The sequence below is a fragment of the Oncorhynchus keta genome, chromosome 7 (genome assembly GCF_023373465.1).
Source record: "Oncorhynchus keta strain PuntledgeMale-10-30-2019 chromosome 7, Oket_V2, whole genome shotgun sequence".
Taxonomy (NCBI): Eukaryota; Metazoa; Chordata; class Actinopteri; order Salmoniformes; family Salmonidae; genus Oncorhynchus; species Oncorhynchus keta.
In genome coordinates, this window is record NC_068427.1 from 2,377,036 (window position 1) to 2,399,838 (window position 22,803).

At 39.6% G+C, this 22,803-nt stretch overlaps 1 protein-coding gene across 1 annotated transcript in view; it reads right to left on the reverse strand.

Annotated features, from left to right (window-relative positions):
* Positions 1-22,803, reverse strand: part of LOC118385867 (collagen alpha-3(VI) chain-like) — a 92,214-nt gene that overhangs the window by 67,999 nt on the left and 1,412 nt on the right. The window contains exon 2 of the mRNA XM_035773042.2: positions 8-124. Within this exon, the coding sequence (XP_035628935.2) occupies positions 8-98 (91 nt within the window). The 5' untranslated portion in view covers positions 99-124. The remainder of the gene's footprint in view (positions 1-7; positions 125-22,803) is intronic.

Here is a 22,803-nt window from a genome sequence, read left to right on the forward strand (position 1 = left end):
AGCTTACCTTCCTGACCCTGGGCATCAAGTTTGGGCAGAAGTCCTGCGAACAGGACACCCAGAAGCGCGCACAGCGGTAACAGCCGGTGTTTCCTCATCTTCTACCTAGCACCAAAAAGAACACCTGCAAATGAAATAGAACAGAAAATGTTTAGGCTCTTTTCAGCATTACAACAGTATCTATGGCAGGTATAATTCTGAAAATAATTTATATGACATCACATTAGGGAAAGCAATGAAAGACTTGAATGTTGCAATTTTGCGAAGTAGTGCTAAATGTGTCCGTTTCCCTTTAACATTTCCATCATCAAAACTTTATAACATCAATATTAATTCATGAAATACAATGCAACATAATAATCCATCATAATTTTGAAATGGGCATATATTTCAAAATGAAAGGACTTATAAAGGCAAATGACTGAGTTATTTTAATTCTGACAGGGACATTATAAAGCTCCTTGAATACTCTAAATTAAGTTGTGACCTTTAGGTCTGGCATAGACCACTAACTCACACACAAACTCTGACACGCACATACCATCCCAAATCAGTTTGAGCAAAGAATTAAGGCTTGTCTGCACTGTCCTTGCCATATTAACTTTTGGAAGAAGAACTCAGGGCAATTGAAGCAAACTAAGTGTAAAGTAGTATTTCAGTTGAAATCCATTTCGCCAGCAAATCCAATCTTCCAGAATTCTGGAGCTGCTCCAAATATCCGTTTTCCTTCTTGTTTTCGTTCTCCACCCTTTCCCACTGTCATCACATGGTTTGAAGTTAAATTCCTAATGTCAACAGCATGTTTAGAGTTATTTTTACTCTTTAACACACCATTGGAGAAAAAAATACCTCATACTACCATCACATGGAGCTATATGCAGAAATATGTGATCCACTGCTACCACAATGTCAGCTAGGGCTTGCCAAGACTCTAACATTGGCGTTTTCAATGGCTTTCTCCCTTAACCACATCAACAACAGGCACTTGCCAGCAAATACCTCCAGTTCAGGGTTCAAATCAACAGCCACAGCTTATGTCTCTCTCAGAGTGCTGTCATTGGTGTTTAATTTCTCTCTGTCCAAATAAGTAGCACCATGGGCGATATTGAGCTTGAACTTTGACTTGCAGAGCCTAGAATGACATGATTGAAACCACCTGTTCAAAAAGCCAATCCACATTAGTATTGATCTACTGTTGTGTTCACAGGAGAGTTGTTGGACTGGAAAGTCCAGTTTCACTTAGGGGTTTGTGTGTTATATTTAGTCAGCTTTCCCCCTTATTGTGATGTTAACGGAATTGGTGTCCCTAAACCTGGACGGTTTTTGCTAACCTGCGCTAATGTGACTAGAATGACGTTGTAAACAACAGCCAACTTTCTGAGACAGACATTTCTTATACAGGCAGAAATCTTACATTCTTGTTAATCTAACTGCAGTGTCCAATTTACAGTAGGTATTACAGTGAAAAATATCACGCTATTGTTTGAGGAGAGTGCACAACAACAAAACACTTTAATCATGGAAACTGGTTTGATACATTCACCTCTGAAATTAAATAATGTACTTACATTCAGTAATCTTGCTCTGATTTGTCATCCTAAGGTTCCCAGAGATAAAATATAGCATAGCTACATAAAACCAATTTTATATTCAAATGTAGGAACTGGGTTCTACAGTTTGAACCCCTGCTGTCTCTGGCCACACACCCACCCTGCCCGGCCAATAAGACATGTGAAGGTCAGTGTCTTTTCTGTAGGGAAGCTAATTATCCATCATGTATGACATTCCTGTGAGTGTGTAAACTTAACATTTTATTACCATAGCATTTTTGCATGTTCTCTATAGTTATGTACTTGAAAATGTATCAATTGACCAATTTGGCACATTTGGGAAAACTCCTGGCAGACTTGATATAACATATTGTGTAGGGATGTATTTATTCACTGGATCAGTCTGAAACTTTGCACATATGCTGCTGCCAAAATCTAAATCACACCAAGACTCCTGTCTGAATGTATGGCCTTTCTCTTTCATGATGAAGAAAAAACACATTTTTTTTGTCTGTATTATCTTCTACCAGATCTATTGTGTTATATTCTCTAAAATTAATTTCACATTTCCACAAACTTCAAAGTGTTTCCTTTCAAATGGTATCAATAATATGCATATTCCTGCTTCAGATCCTGAGCTACAGGCAGTTAGATTTGGGTATGTCATTTTAGGCAGAAATGGAAAAAAAGGGTCCAATCCTTAAGAGGATACGTAACGTCGAGGGAAATGAAAAAGTCACACTGAGCGAAATGTTCAATCAAATATTCATAGGAAAAAGTGTGTGCAATGTTCCCTCTAGCTCAATGGGAATGCCATGCAGAAGGAATATCAGTCCACGCAGAGAAGCACGAGATTGACCTGAACATCACTTAATTTTCTAGAGCTTTCCCCATTAGTTAACACCAATCAACGTTTCCTTTTACTGCGATCAAGTCAATGCAATATTTGTCAATTTAAACATACTGAAACAAAACAAATGATCAAGACTTAGTATGCAAAACGAACTATGCAAGAGATTTTGTTGTAGGAGGAACGCATCGTAGTAGCATTGACAGGAACACTCAGGCCCGTACTCTACAGACTGGTGCGCCATAACCAATCAGATCTGCAATAGGCCTATATGCAAATAGAACATTTCCATATATGGATTTGTACCGTTCACGTTGAACTTGACTGTGTTTACAGCATGAGCGGTCGTGAGTAGGTACACATATTTTGAGATCAAAGCGAGAGCTACATGTAGCGACGTGTGCACATTTGTTCATATCCTTTGCTACAGTGCCTTGCAAAAGTATTCATCCCCCTTGGAGTTCCTATTTTGTTACATTACAACCTGTAATTTAAATGTTTTTTATTTGGATTTCATGTAATGGACATATACAAAATAGTCCAAATCGGTGAAGTGAAATAATTTTTTTTATTGTTTCAAGAAATTCTACAAAATTAAAAACGGAAAAGTGGTGCGTGCATATGAATTCATCCCCTTTGCTATGAAGCTCCTAAATAATATCTGGTGCAACCAATTATCTTCAGAAGTCATATAATTTGTCAATGTCCACCTGTGTGCAATCCAAGTGTCACATTTAAAAACCTGTTCTTAAAGGCCCCAGAGTCTGCAACACCACTAAGCAAGGGGCACCACTAAGTAAGCCGCACCATGAAGACCAAGGAGCTCTCCAAACAGGTCAGGGACAAAGTTGTGGAGAGTAAAGATCAGGGTTGGGTTATAAAAAAATATCCAAAACTTCCAACGTCCCACGGAGCACCATTAAAGAGACCAAAGATGAACCTGAAGGAGCTGCAAAGTTCCACAACTTTAAGCAGTACACTTCTCAGAGCTAGGATTTACCGGAAGAGTGGCCAGAAAAAAAGTCATTGCCTAAAGAAAGAAATTAGCAAACACATTTGGTGTTTGCTAAAAAGGCATGTGGGAGACTCCCCAAACATATGGAAGAAGGTACTCTGGTCAGATGACACTAAAATTAAGCGTTTTGGCATGGTGGTGGCAGCATCATGCTGTGGGGATGTTTTTCCATCGGCAGGGACTCGGGAAACTGATCAGAATTTAAGAAATGATGGATGACGCTAAATACAGGGAAATTCTTGAGGGAAACCTGTTTCAGTCTTCAAAGAGATTTTAGACTGGGACAGAGGTTCACCTTCCAGCAGGACAATAAGCATACTGCTAAAGCAACACTTGAGTGGTTAAGGGGTCAAATCCCAGGCCTCAATCCAATTGAGAATATGTGGTATGATTTATATATTGCTGTACACAAGAGGAACCCATCCAACTTGAAAGAGTTGGAGCAGTTTTGCCTTGAAGATTGGGCAAAAATCCCAGTGGCTAGATGTGCCAAGCTTATAGAGACATAACCCAAGATACTAGCAGCTGTAATTGCTGCAAAAGGTGGCTCTACAACATATTGACTTTGGGGGGAGGTGAATAGTTAATAAATAATATAATAATATATGCCATTTAGCTGACGCTTTTATCCAAAGTGACTTACAGTCATGTGTGCATACATTCTACGTATGGGTGGTCCCGGGAATCAAACCCACTACCCTGGCGTTACAAGCGCCATGCTCTACCAACTGAGCCACAGAAGGACCACTGTGCAGGTTTTGTTGTCTTATTTCTTGTTTGTTTCACCCAAAAATATATTTTGCATCTTCAAAGTGGTAGGAATGTTAAGCAACTCAAATTATACAAAACCCCCAAAAATCTATTTTAATTCCAGGTTGCAAGGCAACAAAATAGGAAAATTCCAAGGGGGGTGAATACTTTCGCAAGCCACTGTAGTTAGTGAGTTATTAGCCCCGTTATAGATCATTTGTAGTTAGCAATGGGGGAGTGATTATTTCCTGCAACAGCACAGGTAAAGAGTTTTTTGTCTTAAAGGGGCAGTGTGGTATTTTGAGACTGGCAGTGAATAAGATAAGTAGCCAATATACAGAGGGTAGCATCATTTGTCTGGCTTTCTGTAATAATGACATGGTAATAATGATGCCTTTTATTTTGAAAAGTACTTTCTTTTATCAAACAACATATTCATTCACCTCCTGGGTGGATAAACAGGCTAACAGGACTTTCAAAAGTATCATGGAATGTAGGCCAACTTTGAACATTGGCTGCTACTGTAGGCTGAATGATAGAACAGCTATTCCATTGTTAAAACATTATGGGATGACCCTCCTGAGTGGCGCAGTGGTCAAGGCATTGCTACTAGAGATTCTGGGTTTGAGTCCAGGTTATGTCGCAGCCAGCCGTGACAGGGAGGCCCATGGGGCAGTGCACAATTGGCCCAGCATCGTCCGGGTTAGGGAGGGTTTGGTTGGCAGGGATATCCTTGTCTCATTGTGCACTAGCGACTTCTGTGGCGGGCCGGGCGCAGTGCACGCTGACACGGTCGCCAGGTGTATGGTGTTTCCTCCCACACATTGGTATGGCTGGCTTCCGGGTTGGATGGGCATTGTGTCAAGAAGTAGTGTGGCTTGGTTGGGTTGTGTTTCGGAGGACGCATGCCTCTCGACGTTCGCCTCTCCCGAGTCCGTACGGGAGTTGCAGCGAAGAGACAAGACTGTAACTACTACCAATTGGATACCATGAATTTGGGGAGAAAAAAGGGGTAAAAAATAAATAAAATCATGGGATGAACTTTCTCCATTGTTTTTGATGCTACACCACTCTGGTAGGCCTACTGTACATTATGATCACATAGCCACAGTAGCCTACTTGACCCCTGTTAAAACTGCAACTTTAACTGGTACAGCCTCAGTGTTCACAGTAAGACTAGCCTAGTTGAGTAAAGGATAAATATAAAATAAATAAAATAAAGAAATTTGATTCCAGGTAGAACCCTTTTTGGTTCCAGGGAGAACTCTTTTGGGTTCCATGTCGAACCCTCTGTGAAAAGGGTTCTACATGGCACTCAACAGGGTTCTCTACCTGGAACCAAAAAGGGTAATCAAAGGGTTCTCCTATGGGGACAGCAGAAGAACGCTTTAAGGTTCTAGATAGCACCTTTTTTTCTGAGTGTATGCGTCTCTAGGCTAGGTCATTATGAAGAGAAGCCGTGACTGCTGTTGTCTCTGTATCGCAGGGCTTAGAAGATTCATGCACACTTGGCTTCTCCTTGTGTTTGCCAGTGATAAGTCATCCAGTCACCATTCTGGCAGACCTGGGTTGAAATACTATTTGACATCTTTCAAATACTTTGAGCATTTGCTCTAGCCTGTCTACAGTGCCAGATGGGCAGTATTTACCATTTTGTAACTATTATATTGGTCCCTTAAGCCAAACAAGTTCAATCAAGCACAGACAGAGTATCTGAAATTATTTCAAACAGTATTTGATCTCAGGTCTGCATTCTAGTAGCCCATCATGGAAATGCCATGGCTGAAGGACATATGCCAAATTGGCTGAGCTCAGGAATTTATTGGATCTCTGAGAATGTGTTTACAAACACAGTAATCATATGCCTTGTAGGCTGCTGACCAACCCGAGATTCAGACACACGCACACATCCCCCAAGCAGTGGATAACTTGTCAGAGCACTACCATTCACAGCAAGGGTCTCATTTTTGCACCATTCACACAGAGCTGGTGTTGTCGACCCATTACTGTCCATTACTGGCGGCAGGGTAGCCTAGTGCTTAGAGTGTTGGACTAGTAACCGGAAGGTTGCAAGTTCAAATCCCCTGAGCTGACACGGTACAAATCTGTCGTTCTGCCCCTGAACAAGCAGTTAACCCACTGTTCCTAGGCTGTCATGCTGCGGCCATTTAGGGACAGAAAGAGCTATATAAAAGGTTGTCACCAAAAAAAAGGGCCCCAAAAAAGCTATCGCTTCGGGCTGGCATAGATGGCCCATGGCTGGAAAGGTATCCGAACATTAACATAATGATGAAGGTGAATGCAGTCATATGCCCTTAGTTGAGTTCTTTTTACAGTCCTAAGTGCCCTCAGACAGTGCTCTGGCAGCAACTGCAGCCAACTCACATCGGACGGCAGCTGAATGATCCACAGATTACAGATTACAGAAGGAAAAGTGTGCGTGAGGATATTAAGAACAATTGAAATGTATTGGTATATAGGGTGGTTACACAATAATGGGGCAAAATTCAGGAGTTGGGGAATTCATACTTTTCTTTAAGTGTAAAAATTAAGACATTTAAGGAAATAATCATATATTTTAGAAGGTCAAACACTCTCACCCCAATCAGATGTGATTTCTGGTTAAGTCTGAGCAAGTCATTACTATTCCCACTAATCATGGACTGACGCCATCCTGACCAGCTGCCATTTTTCCCCCTTTTCTTTTTTGGTGTGGTCAGAAACAGCTTTGATTTCAATGTCCACAGACGTTGATATTTGGTCCTGACCTAATCAAATCTGAACCAATCATAGATTACATTTGACGTATTATGGACGGTTAATTTTTGACGCCATTAATTCTGCGTGGTTAGAGGGTTAAAAAAGAAACGACACAAAGGGTTACGCTTAGGTATTAATTCCAAGTGGTTAAGTCCAAACTACCATCAGGTATTGTCAGTATTCTCGCAGGACTACTGTAGCACAGTGGTCTCAGCAGTGCTCTCTGGCTCTGAGCATCACAAGTTCACTCCCAGTGCTGGACAGTTGCTTTTCCTTTTTGTGGTGAGCGCAGAGAAAGGCATATCACAGTTCTCGGGACCATAGAGTACATCACAGTACTGTACATTACGGTGATGAAAAATGTATTGCATTACAATACAATAGAATAATGTACTGTATTGATCCCTACTTTACTCTACTCCAGGCTTTCTCAAACTTGTTTTGTGCCAGGGACCAGCAAGGCATGACCTTCATCCTCTATGGACCGCTTTGGTAAAAAATAACTAGGTTTTCTTAAAAAATAAAAATAAATTTACTCCGACTTTCTACTTTATGTATTAGACTGTCTATCTATCTGTCGGTCTGTCTGTTGAACTCATGGTCGGTCTGTCAGTGTAACAAAAACTATAACAACAACTGAATCTTTATGAACAAATAATCTTTAATTATTTCAATATATATATTATTTAAAAAATGGAATAGTACATGATTGACTCACACAATCAATGAGATGGGTGTGCCTGTCTCTTGGACACCATCAGGTCAAATCTCGGAAAAAAGGAGGAGAGAGACACTCTCAAGGTGTTTTCAGCAGCCAGTCTGCTGCAATATTTAGATTATGTTGCAGCAAGAAAGGAGAAGCTGGTCTCACATAGAGTAAGTAGGTAGATTGAAAAGATATTAACAACTTCACTGCCATCTTGCGGTGTTGCGAGTAATCTCCGATGCTGAACAGCCAGAATGTGGAAAGCTTGTCTCATTAAAACATGGTCACAGACCATGGTCATAGTTCATTCTCAAGAACCAGCCTGGTCTCATAGACTAAACGTAACATAGTAAATATAAATCCGCATCACTCAAATTAGTATGATACAGTATGTTACATTTGGTATGGTTACATAAGACAGATGGTTACTTAAGGCAAAAACAAAAGTAGGGTGGTTGGTCAAAGTGGAGGGGTTGGATTAAAACAAACGTCTAGCAACCCAAAGGTTGAAAATTTGAATCTCATCACCGACATCTTTAGCATATTAGCTAATTAGCAACCTCAACTACTTTTTAGCTATTTTGCAACAACTAAGAATGTTAGCTAACCCTCCCCATAACCATAACCATTTTAGCAAACATTTCCTCTAACCCTAACACTTTTAGATAACCCTTATCTTAACCCTTTAACCTAAATTCTAAACTAAACCCTAACCCCTAGTCTAGCTTATATTAGCCAACTAGCTGACGTTCACTACCTAGCTAGAATTTGTAACATATCATACATTTTGTAATTATGGAAAGTATTTTATGTTTTTCAAATCCGTAACACATAATATGAATTGTAATTTATAACATATCACACGGAATGGGTAATCCACAAATTAAATTAATACATATCATATGAAACATAACATAACATATCACACTAAATGGTTGTCTCAGATTAACATACAAAATAATGAAAAATGCACTGAGCCAGGTTGCAAGAACAAGATGAAAGTCTCTTCTGTGCTAGTGAATGAATTACAGTTGAAGTCGGAAGTTTACATACACTTAGGTTGGAGTCATTGAAACTTGATTGTCAACAACTCCACAAATTTCTTGTCAACAAACAAAGTTCGGCAAATCGGATAGGACATCTACTTTGTGCATGACACAAGTCATTTTTCCAACAATTGTTTACAGACAGATTATTTCACTTAATTCACTGTATCACAATTCCAGTGGATCAGAAGTTTACATACACTAAGTTGACTGTGCCATTAAACAGCTTGGAAAATTCCAGAAAATTATGTCATGGCTTTAGAAGCTTCTGATAGGCTAATTGACATAATTCGAGTCATTTGTAGGTTTACCTGTGGATGTATTTCAAGACCTATCTTCAAACTCAGTGCCTCTTTGCTTGACATCACAGGAAAATCTAAAGAAATCAGCCAAGACCTCAGAGAAATAGGTAGACCTCCAGAAGTCTGGTTCATCATTGGGAGCAATTTCCAAACACCTGAAGGTACCACGTTCATCAGTACAAACAATAGTATGCAAGTAGAGACACCATGGGACCACACATCCGTCATACCGCTCAGGAAGGAGACTACGGTTTGCAACTGCACATGGGTACAGAGATTGTACTTTTTGGAGGAATTTCCTCTGGTCTGTTGAAACAAAAATAGAACTGTTTGTCCATAATGACCATCATTATGTTTGGAGGAAAAAGGGGGAGGCTTGCAAGCCGAAGAACACCATCCCAACTGTGAAGCACGGGGATGGCAGCATCATGTTGTGAGGGTGCTTTGCTGCAGGTGCACTTCACAAAATAGATTGCATCATGACAAAGGAAAATTACGTGGATATATTGAAGCAACATCTCAAGACATCAGTTAAAGCTTGGTTGCAAATGGGTCTTCCAAATGGACAATGACCCCAAGCATATTTCCAAAGTTGTGGGGAAATGGCTTAAGGACAAGACAGTCAAGGTATTGTGGGAGGAACTGAAAAAGTGTATGTGAACAAGGAGACCTACAAATATGACTCAGTTACACCTGCTCTGTCAGGAGGAATGGGCCAAAATCCACCCAACTTATTGTGGGAAGCTTGTGGAAGGCTACCCAAAATGTTTGACCCAAGTTAAACAATTTAAAGGCAATGCTACCAAATACTAATTGAGTATATGTAAACTTCTGACCCATTGGGAATATGATGAAAAAAATAAAACCTGAAATAATTCCTTCTCTCTACTATTATTCTGACATGTCACATTCTTAAAATAAAGTGGTGATCCTAACTGACTTAAGACAGGGAATTTTTACTAGGATTAGGAATTGTGTCAGGAATTGTGAAACTGAGTTTAAATGTATTTGGCGAAGGTGTATGTAAACTTCCGACTTCAACTGTACACATCCACTGCTTTCCTCAGGTGTGGGGCAGATTGTGATAGAAAGTAATCCTCAAATTTGAGGAAGAGTTTGTCTCAGATGTGACCCAGTCAATTTACGCATGTGATCCATGTCCACATCACCCTCGTCAACTAGAGTTGAGAATAGGGGGAACATGCCTCTATCTACTAGGTCTCTCCAGACGCCACAATTTATGCTTGAAATTGCCAATTTGATAGTTTTTGGGGAAAATGTCACTTGCATGTCCCTGCATAGATAGGTTGAGTTGGTTGAAATGGTCGAAATGTTCAAGTATATCAGAGAAGTATGCCAGTTTCGGAAATCATTCATCATCTTGCATGCAGGTGCAGAGCTAGATCTTATTTCTTTTGGGTTAGAAATGCCTGGATTTCACGCCTCAGTACATAAACACTGTTGATCAATTTCCACCTGGAAAACCTGTGCACATCTGCATGTAAAAGCAGGTGACAGTGATCTAATCAAATGTATTAGTCACATGCGCCGAATACAACAGGTGGAATGTGGCCTGCTTACTTACAAGCCCCTAATTAACAATGCAGTTTTTAAAAAATACAGATAAGAATAAGAAATAAAGTAACAAGTAATTAAAGAGTATAAGTAAAATAACAGCGAGACTATATACAGGGGTGGGTACCGGTACAGAGTCAATGTGTGGGGACACCAGAAACTAGTGTCATGCCTACTCCAATTCCCTTTCTCCAGCTTTCGAGGCAGCTGGTCTACTAACCTCCGGTCCTGGCAACCCACATAACAATACACCTGGCAACCATCATTACGCACACCTGCTACCCATTTTTATGCACACCTGAACTTCATCATTACCTTGATTACTCTCCCTTTATTGAGAAATCAGTAGCCTCTGTTTTCAGGCAGTATTGGTTTTGTTCACATTCAGTACTCTTCTCCTGTTTTGTTTAGCTGCTTATTTTCTGTATTAAACAGCATGCTACCAGGAACAAAAGCACATCCATCAGATAATGTGTGTGCAGAACCTGAATGACTAAATAGAACGCCATACTAAATCAGAGGGATTAATATAAATGGCGCAATATCAGCTGATGCCAATACTCAGGTTTCCTGTCTTGATTTAATTAAGCATTTCATTGCTGAAGCATGGAAGAATTTATACCTACAAGCATGAAGCTAAAGGGGAGGAAATTCTGAAGAGAGCAAATAAAGTACCTGAAACTCAAAGTAGGTAATGTGAAGACAGACTTACAGTGGAGCTACTTTTGTTACACGTGAATTTTTATCCTCTCAGTTTAGCACCTATCTCTTTCAAAAGGTTAACATCAGGGTGAGCTAAAGGCTGAAATGCACTTTAAAGAAACACAAAGGAAATCTGGGCCAAAGTCCTGGAAAACACAGTTTCCATTCTGGCTCTCACTGTTCATGGAAAAAGTTGCCGTCTTAATTTCTGGAAGTTTCCATCCAATCCCACAAAATCTGATCCAAACCATTTAAATGAATTGTAGAGGGCAGTATCTGGACGACTTGTTTACACTCACTTTGCATACTGTTTATCCAGACCCCACTGCATAGTTGACAGTGTTGTCTAACACTCAGTGTTGATCATGTCAATGCTGGTGAACTGGTCAGGTCCTCAAATTAAATCCCATTTTGTGGTTGCATAAACATATTTAGCAAATAAAGTACCTGAAACTCAAAGTAGGTAATGTGAAGACAGACTTACAGTGGAGCTACTTTTGTTACACGTGAATTTTTATCCTCTCAGTTTAGCACCTATCTCTTTCAAAAGGTTAACATCAGGGTGAGCTAAAGGCTGAAATGCACTTTAAAGAAACACAAAGGAAATCTGGGCCAAAGTCCTGGAAAACACAGTTTCCATTCTGGCTCTCACTGTTCATGGAAAAAAGTTGCCGTCTTAATTTCTGGACCCAGTTTCCAGGACCCAGGGATTTTTGTGTGATTTTGTTGTCAGCACATTCAACTATGTAAAGAAAAAAGTATTTAATAAGAATATTTAATTCATTCAGATCTAGGATGTGTTATTTTAGTGTTCCCTTTATTTTTTGGAGCAGTGTATATATATATATATATATATATATATACAGTACCAGTAAAAAAATTGGACACACCTACTCATTCAAGGGTTTTTAAAGAATAATCAAAACTATGAAATAACACATAGAATCATCTAGTAAACAAAAAAGTGTAAAACAAATAAAAAAATATTTAATATTTTAGATATTTCAAAGTAGTGTCATGACGTGGCCCTTTGTGGGTATAGCTCGTGGCTTCCCCCCCTCTCTCTCCTACACCCAGGTTCTGTTATCTCAGGTCATACATTTATTTCTGGAGAAGAATCTCTCCCCCTGGCCATGCAGAAAGAGACACATAGAGAGAATAAAGGATTTGACATGGTGAACTCCTAAATCCACAAAATCGGGATTTGATACAAAATGTCCACTTGTGAGAAGGTGGGTATGGTCCGTGGACACTTAAGGGACAGGTATGATGAGTGTGTTTCATTTGGTGACCTCAGAGAGAACAGGAAACACACATGACTAATCCTCTGAATATTTTTCTCAATTATGGTGTTTGCATCTAATTCTTGATTAAAATGAATGAGTAAAGATTAAACTATTTGTGAAATGATATAATATGATGTTAAACCTTTAATATGAAAGAATTGTATTCCCTTTAAAGTTTGACTACATCACTGGCCCGCCACTAATAAGCACAGACATGATCTGGCGTCATGGAACATCCCTTTTCTACTGTTACGAATAAAAACCCCTCCTGAGAAAATCCTCTTCAGACCACGTGTACCTCGATGGACACTGAGGGAACACCTCAGTATTAGCTAAGGTTGTAATGGTTGTCGAATTCCTAACCATACCATACGTGGAGTATTGGCTACATGGCTGGAAATGGTTAAACTCTGAGACTATCGATCCCTACCGAATAAGAACAAATCATAGATAATAATTACTAGTCTGCAGCTAGAAATTATGTCAACCTGGGATGTGAAGACCGACAACCACTGAAACATCTATTCTATGAGAACATTTCTGAATGGTACTCTGAAGTATTCATTCTAACCACCCAAGACTTCAGGGAAGCAGAGAGAGAGAGACGCAATGAAGAACGGACTCTCCGCAGACTGACGATTCCAACAGAGATCACAACGACACACTGGGCGTAAATATATATTGATTGCAAATATTCCCGAATGAGTGAGCGTTCATGTGCAAAGGATTAGCATTTCAATTAATATACAGTTGAAGTCGGAAAATTACATACACCTTAGCCAAATACATTTAAATCCGTTTTTCACATTCCCAGTGGGTCAGAAGTTTACATACACTCAATTAGTATTTGGTAGCATTGCCTTTAAATTGTTTAACTTGGGTCAAAAGTTTCGGGTAGCATTCCACAAGCTTACCACAAGTTGGGTGAATTTTGGCCCATTCCTCCTGACAGAGCTGGTGTAACTGAATCATGTCTGTAGGCCTACTTGCTCACACACACTTCTTCAGTTCTGCCCACAAATGTTCTATAGGATAGAGATCAGGGCTTTGTGATGACCACTCCAATACCTTGACTTTGTTGTCCTTAAGCCATTTTGCCAAAACTTTGGAAGTATGCTTGGGGTCATTGACCATTTGGAAGACCCATTTGCGACCAAGCTTTAACTTCCTGACTGATGTCTTGAGATGTTGAATCAATATATCCACGTAATTTTACTTCCTCGTCTATTTTGTGAAGTGCAGCAAAGAACCCCCACAACATGATGCTGCCATCCCCGTGCTTCATGGTTGGGATGGTGTTCTTCGGCTTGCAAGCCTCCCCCTTTTCCTCCAAACATAACGATGGTCATCATGGCCTAACAGTTATATTTTTGTTTCATCAGACCAGAGGACATTTCTACAAAAAGCACGATCTTTGTCCCCATTGTGCAGTTGCAAACCATAGACTGGCTTTTTTATGCCGGTTTTGGAGCAGTGGCTTCTTCCTTGCTGAGCGGACTTTCAGGTTATGTAGATATAGGACTTGTTTTACTCTGAATATAGATACTTTTGTACCTGTTTCCTCCAGCATCTTCACAAGGTCCTTTGTGGTTGTTCTGGGATTGATTTGCAATTTTCGCACCAAAGTAAATTCATCTCTAGGAGACAGAATCAAATCAAATCAAATGTATTTATATAGCTCTTCTTATTTTACTGCTTGCGTCAGTTACTTGATGTGGAATAGAGTTATTTTTAGTCATGGCTCTATGTAGTACTGTGTGCATCCCATAGTCGTTCTGGACTTGGGGACTGTGAAGAGACCTCTTGCGGCATGTCTTGTGGAGTACGCATGGGTGTCTGAGCTGTGTGCCAGTAGTTCAGACAGACAGCTCAGTGCATTCAACATGTCAATACCTCTCATAAATAAAAGTAGTGATGAAGTCATCACTTTATTATATACAGACTTCTCCCCATCTTAGCTACTACTGCATCAATATGTTTTGACCATGACAGTTTACAATGTAGGGTTACTCTAAACAGTTTAGTCATCTCAACTTGCTCAATTTCCACATTATTTATTACAAGATGTAGTTGAGGTTTAGGTTTTAGTGAGTGTTTTGTTCCAAATACAATGCTTTTAGTTTTAGAAATATTTAGTGCTAACTTATTCCTTGCCACCCACTCTGAAACTAACTGCAGCTCTTTGTTGAGGGTTGCAGTCATTTCAGTCACTGTAGTAGCTGCCGTGTATAGGGTTGAGTCATCCACATACATAGACACTCTGGCTTTACTCAAAGTCAGTGGCATGTCGTTAGTAAAAATTGAAAAAAGCAAGGGGTTTAAACAGCTACCCTGGGGAATTCCTGATTATATTTGAGAGGCTTCCATTAAAGAACACCCTCTGTATTCTGTTAGGCAAGTAACTCTTTATCCACATTATAGCGGGGGGTGTAATATACCTCAGAAATACGTAATATAGAATAGCATATAATAGTAGTATAGAATAGCATACAGTGCACTCAGAAAGTATTCAAACCCCTCTTTCCACAATTTTATTCTAAAATATATATATTTTTTAATCCTTCATCAGCCTACACACAATACCCAGTAATGAAAAAGTGAAAGCAGGTTTGGACATTTTTGCTAATTTATTACAATAAAAAAAACTGAAATTTCACATTTACATAAGTATTCAGAGCCTTTATGCAGTACTTTATTGAAGCACCTACTTAATACATTTTAGTATAAGGCTGTAAAGTAACAAAGAATGGAATTAAGGGTTAAGGGGTCTCAATACTTTCCAAATGCACTGTACATAGTCAGCAGCCTCTAAGGTGCAAGGTTGAGTACCGGGTAGTAGCCAGTGGGTAACAGTGAGTAAATTTTAGGGCTGGTTACTGTGCGGAGGCCGGTTAGTGGTGAGTATTTAACAGTCTGATGGCCTTGAGATAGAGGCTGTTTTTCATTTCGATCTAAACAGGATCTAGGAATTCACTGTACTGAAGGGTAACAGAAAAGATGAGTGCTTTGTGATTGATGATTTTTGCTATACATGCGATCTCACAGAAGTCTAATTTGTTATTGTCCGGTACTAGTGATCAGTCAGTACAGTATTCAACTACAATACATACTACAACTACAGTGTGTTCTGAGGCCTTCAGTCAAAGCAGACAAAGTTGTCTAGACAAGGTCAAACACTTCCAACTGTCTATCCTACTCATCTACTACCTATCCACTTCAAATACAAATACTGAGAAAAAGGCTTATAAGCTGCTAGATGGCTGTGCTCTCCATTCATGTGCTGAAGTCTTTTCAGGGTCACTCGAAAGCCACTTCTGTGCCGAGAAGTGTCTCTGCCGAGAAGTGTCTCGGCCGAGGCAACTAAGCTGACCAACATGTCATCACTATGGCTTTCACTCTGCCTAACTGCACAAAGAAAAACATGGAGCACACTCATTTCCATATTGCACAGGTCATCATGAGCCAGAAACACAACAAGCTAAATATAGAGATAAACAGTGTGGGATAGAAAAAAAGCAGAATTATTGCCTTCATTCACAAACCAGTTTCCAAACATGTCTCTGATTCATTCTGCCATGAAACCCATTTTTAGTTCAAAACTGATGTTTAGGGCCTCTACAACTTTTGGCTCATACTTTATCTTCATAACCACTTAACTGACATAATCAGATTGCTCAAATTAGCTTTCAATTTGAGATAAGTGCACCGTATTGTGAAGAGAAAAAAGTGACCTTTCATGTTTTTCAGGATGAGTCAAACACACCTATTTTTCAGTGGCAATTGACTAGACTATAACTGACTAAATAGAAAAAACTATAACTAAACAAAAATGGTTTTATTTAATTTTATTAAAAAACAGTTGAGACTAAATTATCTCTGTGACTAAAACTGGACAATCATTTTTGGAGAGATTGAGAGCTTTACAGTGATAAGCACAATTAATATTAGCAGCTCAGATGCGCTGTGCAGTTCTGTTCAGCAGAGGGAAGGATCCGACACACAGCCTAGCCTACATCAGCTGGTGAACTGTAGGGGAGCAAGCGATGAGTGTGGGCAGACAGGCTCCGTTTCAGCTCTGCCTCTGATTATACACATCGTGCACGCAACTCTCTTGCTTCCCCATAGCTATCCAGTCACCACCAGTCTTCTAGTAAGATTTGCCTGCTTATTAAGAAACACAAGCTGCTTTACAAAATAAAAAAACATTAAAGATGCACCATGCAGAAATCACTCCAACATTTCCTTGTTGATAAAATTCAAATAGTTTGCCTAATTTCAGTTTATGTGACAAAACAAGCAGTCATTGTACCATCTAATCCGCTGTGGAATATATTTATATACATACAAAAATATTGTCTATTCAACCGTTTGAAGCTGGTGTACAAAATCGAAAGTAAAAGACTCAAAAACTAAACTTCTGATCGGTAAGAATAAAAATCGCACACACAGATTTACTGCTTCATAGACTTGCTTTCAACATGAATGAAAGATCAATAACTCACATCTCTATGGGAATCTGGCCTGGTCACCCAAAAAGTTACATACAGTAATGTAGCTTTAAGTTTAATAGTAAAACAACCGTCTAGCTATGTTTTCTCCCCTTTTTGAATTTGTAATCTCGCTCAACCCTCGCACTTTCCCCATTGTATTTTGTAGCCAGTTTCTGTAGCCAACGTACCAGCCTAGTCTCCATCTTTCCTCTGAGAAAATGTCTTCAATCTAACTATTACCATAAAAAAAAGTTATTACCCATAATACCAGCAATAGATTTTTGGTCGCATTTTACATTGGCTGGTCGCATTTTACATTCATAAAGCATATCGCGGACCATACTAAAACTAGGCTAATTGCGGACCAGCCCATTAGGCTACACCTTTTTCAGTCATGTTACCTCATTAGCTAGCTATAGCTAACAACCTGGGGCTCGTTCAGCAGGATAGAAATATGTAGATAGAAATATGTTATGTAGAACAAACATGCCTTTCTGACATGTTGAATAAGGAATAGTGTCGGCTCTATTCATGGCATTTCTCAAATTAAAGGCCATTTAGTTGACTAAAAGGGCAACACTATTGTGGAATTCAAAAGGACAATTTCCCATTTTGACAGTCTTTGGTATGATTCCGCTGTGGATCGAACTCCCAAACTTACAATCTCAGGGCAGACACACCACAATGCCACTGAGTTGGTTCTATACTAAACTGTGACATGGCCTTTATTTGGTTCCAATTACAGGATTATAATTTCTCATACCTTTGTTCATGAAACAGGTTGGAAGTAAAACATTCTGTCGGCTAGGCACAGTTCTAACTGAAACACAGCTTGATGGCTGCTATATTCTCCCAGTTACAGCTGTAGTTAGTCCGAATTTGCTCCTTATATGGGCATTGCAAAGTAGCTTTTGTAGCCATTTCTTTACATGCTCATGTAACTGGTAGGATGTGACCCCCCCCCCAGTCTCCTGCTCCATAACCAAACGTCTTAACAATTAGACCCCAAAAATATTCCGTCTTTGGCTGAGGGTGGTTTAAGTCGCAGGCAGGGCTACCTCATCAATAGAACATTTAAACTCCCCTCCGCTACACTCATCCCAGAAATGTTACATTTCACTCTGTACTAATTTGAATATACTCTGTGATTCATGGCAAGAAGTACTGTATATGGCAGAAATATATTACTTTTAAAATGAAACAATTATAGGAATTACTTTTTGTAGATTAAAGGTTTACAAAATAGTGGCTCAGGTTGCAGCATTTCAGTAAAATAGCTGATAAGGCCCTCACGGGCCAATCTGTGGTGGCTCCACATATCTGCCTCTGTGCCAAATATGGTGTGTTAATCTGAAAATATGTCTTCTGAACTGCAAATGATAACACCGTCTGTGGCCATTTCATAAGATGACTGCCAAGACCCCCATGGGCCAAATCTCTGGGGGCTCCATATGTCATTTTTTTCAGGCTATATAAATCTACCTATGTGACAAATTTAGTGTGTTAATCTCAAAAAAAGCCTTCAGAACTCTAAAATTGTATTACCAACCACGGCCGTTTATGGTGTATTAATCTCAAAATATTCCTTCTGAACTGCAAATTATAACACCGTCTGTGGCCATTTCATAAGATGACTGCCAAGGCCCCCATGGGCCAAATCTCTGGGGGCTCCATGTCTAAATCTTTTCAGGGTCCATAAATCTACCTAATGATCAAATTTGGAGCCTTTATCTTAAACAATACATCTGAATACCAAAATATAGTAGCTGTGTCCGAATACCCATACTAATATACTGTATACTAAATACTAAATGAGTATACACCACATACTATCATTTTAGTATAATGTAAACAAACAGTATCCTTTCAGTTGAGTGTACTAGCGCTTCGCCTGTCTACCGGAAGTAGATGATGTTGCTAGCCAAAATCTTGCTAGCTTGTTAGCATAGCTAATAAATGACCAACTAGACATCTTACAACTTCATTAACAATGTCCATTGAGAACACACAATGAATATACAACTTGGCTATGCTAAGAATGACGTGAATAATCAACTCAGTTAGTTAGTTAGATAGCATATACAGTAGTTACAATACTGTCAAGTTTTATATATTAATAGCCAACTAACGTTAGGTATCTAGCTATATTACCGGAACATACCAGAAATTGCTGTAATGATATGCTATGTTGCCAGCGTAGCTAACAATTGTCAGCCAACACAACATGTAACGTAACTTATTTGAAGTCATTACTTTATTATATTGCTCAACATTTACTTTACATTTGCCATAATTAGTTAAAGCAATGAATTTGTATCCTCTCTCATTGGACTTTGGCTGCATGTTTCCCACCATTTGCTTCAATCTGAAAATGTTGTGTAGTCATTTTCTGAGGATATGCATTAGCGGCCCTAAAAGCACAGCAATAGGGTCCACTGCTTGTTTACTTTGGTGAATGTAGTATGGCATCCGGGATCTTTTGGCATACTAACTATATCCATACTATTTTTTTTACCTTTATTTAACCAGGCAAGTCAGTTAAGAACATATTCTTATTTTCAATGACGGCCTGGGAACAGTGGGTTAACTGCCTGTTCAGGGGCAGAACGACAGATTTGTACCATGTCAGCTCGGGGGTTTGAACTCACAACCTTCCGGTTACTAGTCCAACGCTCTAACCACTAGGCTATGCTGCCGTCCTATGACCAACAAGCATACCACATACTCAATATACAGCATACATAGTGCAGTTAGTATGGGTATTTGAACACAGCTCTAGTTACAATTTTGAAAAATTGCGGCCACACCCCCTCTGGGGCCAAATCTGGGTTGGCTCCATTTCTAAATCTTTTCAGGGTCCATACATCTACATTTACAAGTTTGCACTTTTCACAAAAAAATATGATTGTTTCAGATTTTTGGAGCTAAGCGGCCCACTGGGCTCTATTACACTAAATGGCCATGATCTGTGCAATACAGGGCCTTGCTCCCACATGCTGCTTGTCTCCCACAAATCATGATGCAAGGTCAATGTAACGTGGGGTTCATACATTAACACTACACCAGCAGCTATCCAAATGTGATCTTACTGTATAGAACCTATAACTCTAGGGCAGAGCCCCATGCTTAATTAGGCCTCTTGGCTACAATGAGTTCTGAGATGTACTCTGCTGGCACAATAGAAAATAAAAACAAGAAAAGTTTCAGGTAGAAATTGAGGGTCTAGAATGGACATTGCTACTTTCCAAATTAAATGTATTCTCTGCATTCTATTTCTCAACATTAACCTCAAACTGTGCCAACTAAGAACACCTGAAGTCTGTCCCCTGTGAATGAGCCAATCAAAGGGGCACACTGGCCAAAAGGCCTCTCCGACCATCTGGCAGGATATGACATACAGTATGTGCTGCAGATGAAGTATCAATTAAAGTTAAAAGACGACAGGCGCCAGGCATGCAGGCAGGCGAGTTTCACACAGATGGTCCCTGTTAGCCTGTCTGACACCTAGCAGATGTGTATCCTAATGCTTCAGGCTTGCTGACTTTGACCCCTTACACCAGCCACTACTATTGAACAAACTAAGTTTGTACGAGTAATTGTACAAAGTATGATAGAAAGAAACAGTCCCAGTAGGTGATAATCACCAAGAAACTCCATGTTCTTTGCACATTGTCAAAATCTGGGCTCGTATTCCCAAACATGTGAGTAGGACAGCTAATATAGAACAAGTTATGTTTTATAGAGATCATAATAGATTAACACACCTACTCAGAGATTCTTTGTGAATACAGGCATTGGCAAATGGTTTCTCAAGACTTTGTGATAACTGCAAAGTTTACATTACAATGACACTCCCTTCTACAAGACACAAAAGCACAGCACATGATCTAGAAACTAAGTATAGTTTCAAAGAGTTCCAAAGCATTGATAGAACAACTAATTAGCCACACATGGATCTAGACATTAACCATTCAGATGAGTAATGGCATCAGTTGTAGTGAATCATGAAGTCATGAAACTTGGAGAAAATGCTCACTCTGAAAGAAATGACCCTTGAGGACAAACTCTTTCATATGTGCCTTAAAAATGGCCCCTACCCCCCAAATGTCTGTGCTGCAGCATGGAAAAAAAACTAAGACCTTGTTGGAGAGCACAGAGGAGCAATAAAGTACAGCTAGCCTGATTTACAAAGCAACTCCTTCAAAAATATTTTCCTATTGCTGCTCTGCCAGTGTTTAATGATAAGAGCTTCTCCAAAAGCCTAACTGTGGGAGTACAACTGTGTAGGGAGTACATTTTCGGGAGTGAAATGGAAAAGATTAAGCACTTACAAAAACATACTCATGACTAACTTCACTGACTTCACTTTTGAAATACAGCAATACGTTTTTTCTTCGTGCCTCTGCTGAAATACATTTTGAACAATATCTTGCTTTTTAAATCATAGAAATTGTCATATCAAACAGTCCTGGTGCAGTAGCGCATAACACAACTATTTATGACTATTTTCAGTGTAACTCAATTCTGCATTCACTTGCGGGAAGGAATAAAATGTATTTTTTGACCATATCCCTCAGCAAGTCATAAAACACTGTGATGAAGGCAGAGCTGAATGCCAGTGTCTACACTTGGACAGCCATGGATGTGAGGGTAAAGATTAATGATGTACACCTGGTTTTCCCCGACTCTAGATTTCATATGGAAGGACCAAACTCCCCCAGGTTTCTCAGTCCATCTGGCTGGTAGTGTGGAAAATGCTCTTTCTTCCCACTTTCCACTATCCCATTCGTTACAGAGGGTGTGGTTTGGAGCTGGAGCTGAAAACATCTCTACACTCAACCGCCACAGATCGGTGGTGTTGAATCGCCAGTGTAGGGACACAATCTATTCCAGTAATATATTGTGAAATGTATTCCAGACGTTTCCATGTCAAGCCAGTTCTATCAGTCTGGACTACAGTGTATTTATTTATACTAACAGCTATTGGAGGACACGTATGTTACACTAAATGGACAAATGCTAAAATAATATGCATATTAAAACAAGCAAACAATGAACAAGTGAATCTGGGACACTTTGACATGAGCTTCTTGGAGAACAAATTTCATTCAGTGCTGCTATTGTGATATGCCTGTTTACACAGGGCTCCAATAAAGCCTTAAATGAACACTACATTGGAATTAGGTCAAACACTTCTCAAATACACCACACGTCCGTGGAGGAGAGAATGACTGCCCAACTTTGTGGAATGCAGTCCCTTATATGTTCACAACTCTGGTCTGGTAAATGATCAGCACTTGGATTTCATCTTGATGCAGGTATTTCAGGGTTTTTCCCCAAAGTGAGCAACAAAAAAAACAAGTTTGAAACAAGCACTCAATGTCGAGTTGCAGAGATGATGCATTTTAGCGGTTCTGGACCGGTTCCGACTTTTTGGTGAACAAAGCAATCTGTGAACGTTGTAGGGTCCTGAGCCTTATAGTGGCAGAAAGATCCATCTGGCTGCTCTCCACTACTACTCTCTCTGCGGAGCAGACTTGAAGTGTCAGGTTTTAGACCACACATTTGCATTGGGAGTGCCATATTTTCTGGCCTATCCAGACAAATAATTGTTTTGCTCTTCCTGTGAGTGATGGAGCCCAGCTTGGGAGACAGCATATGAAAGGTGTCAGTCTAGCAAATCCTGGGATATTCACATCTGGTTCTAGAGCTCTCAACATGAAAAAAATACTCAAAAATAGTCATTTCATAGAATTTAAACATGTTAACTT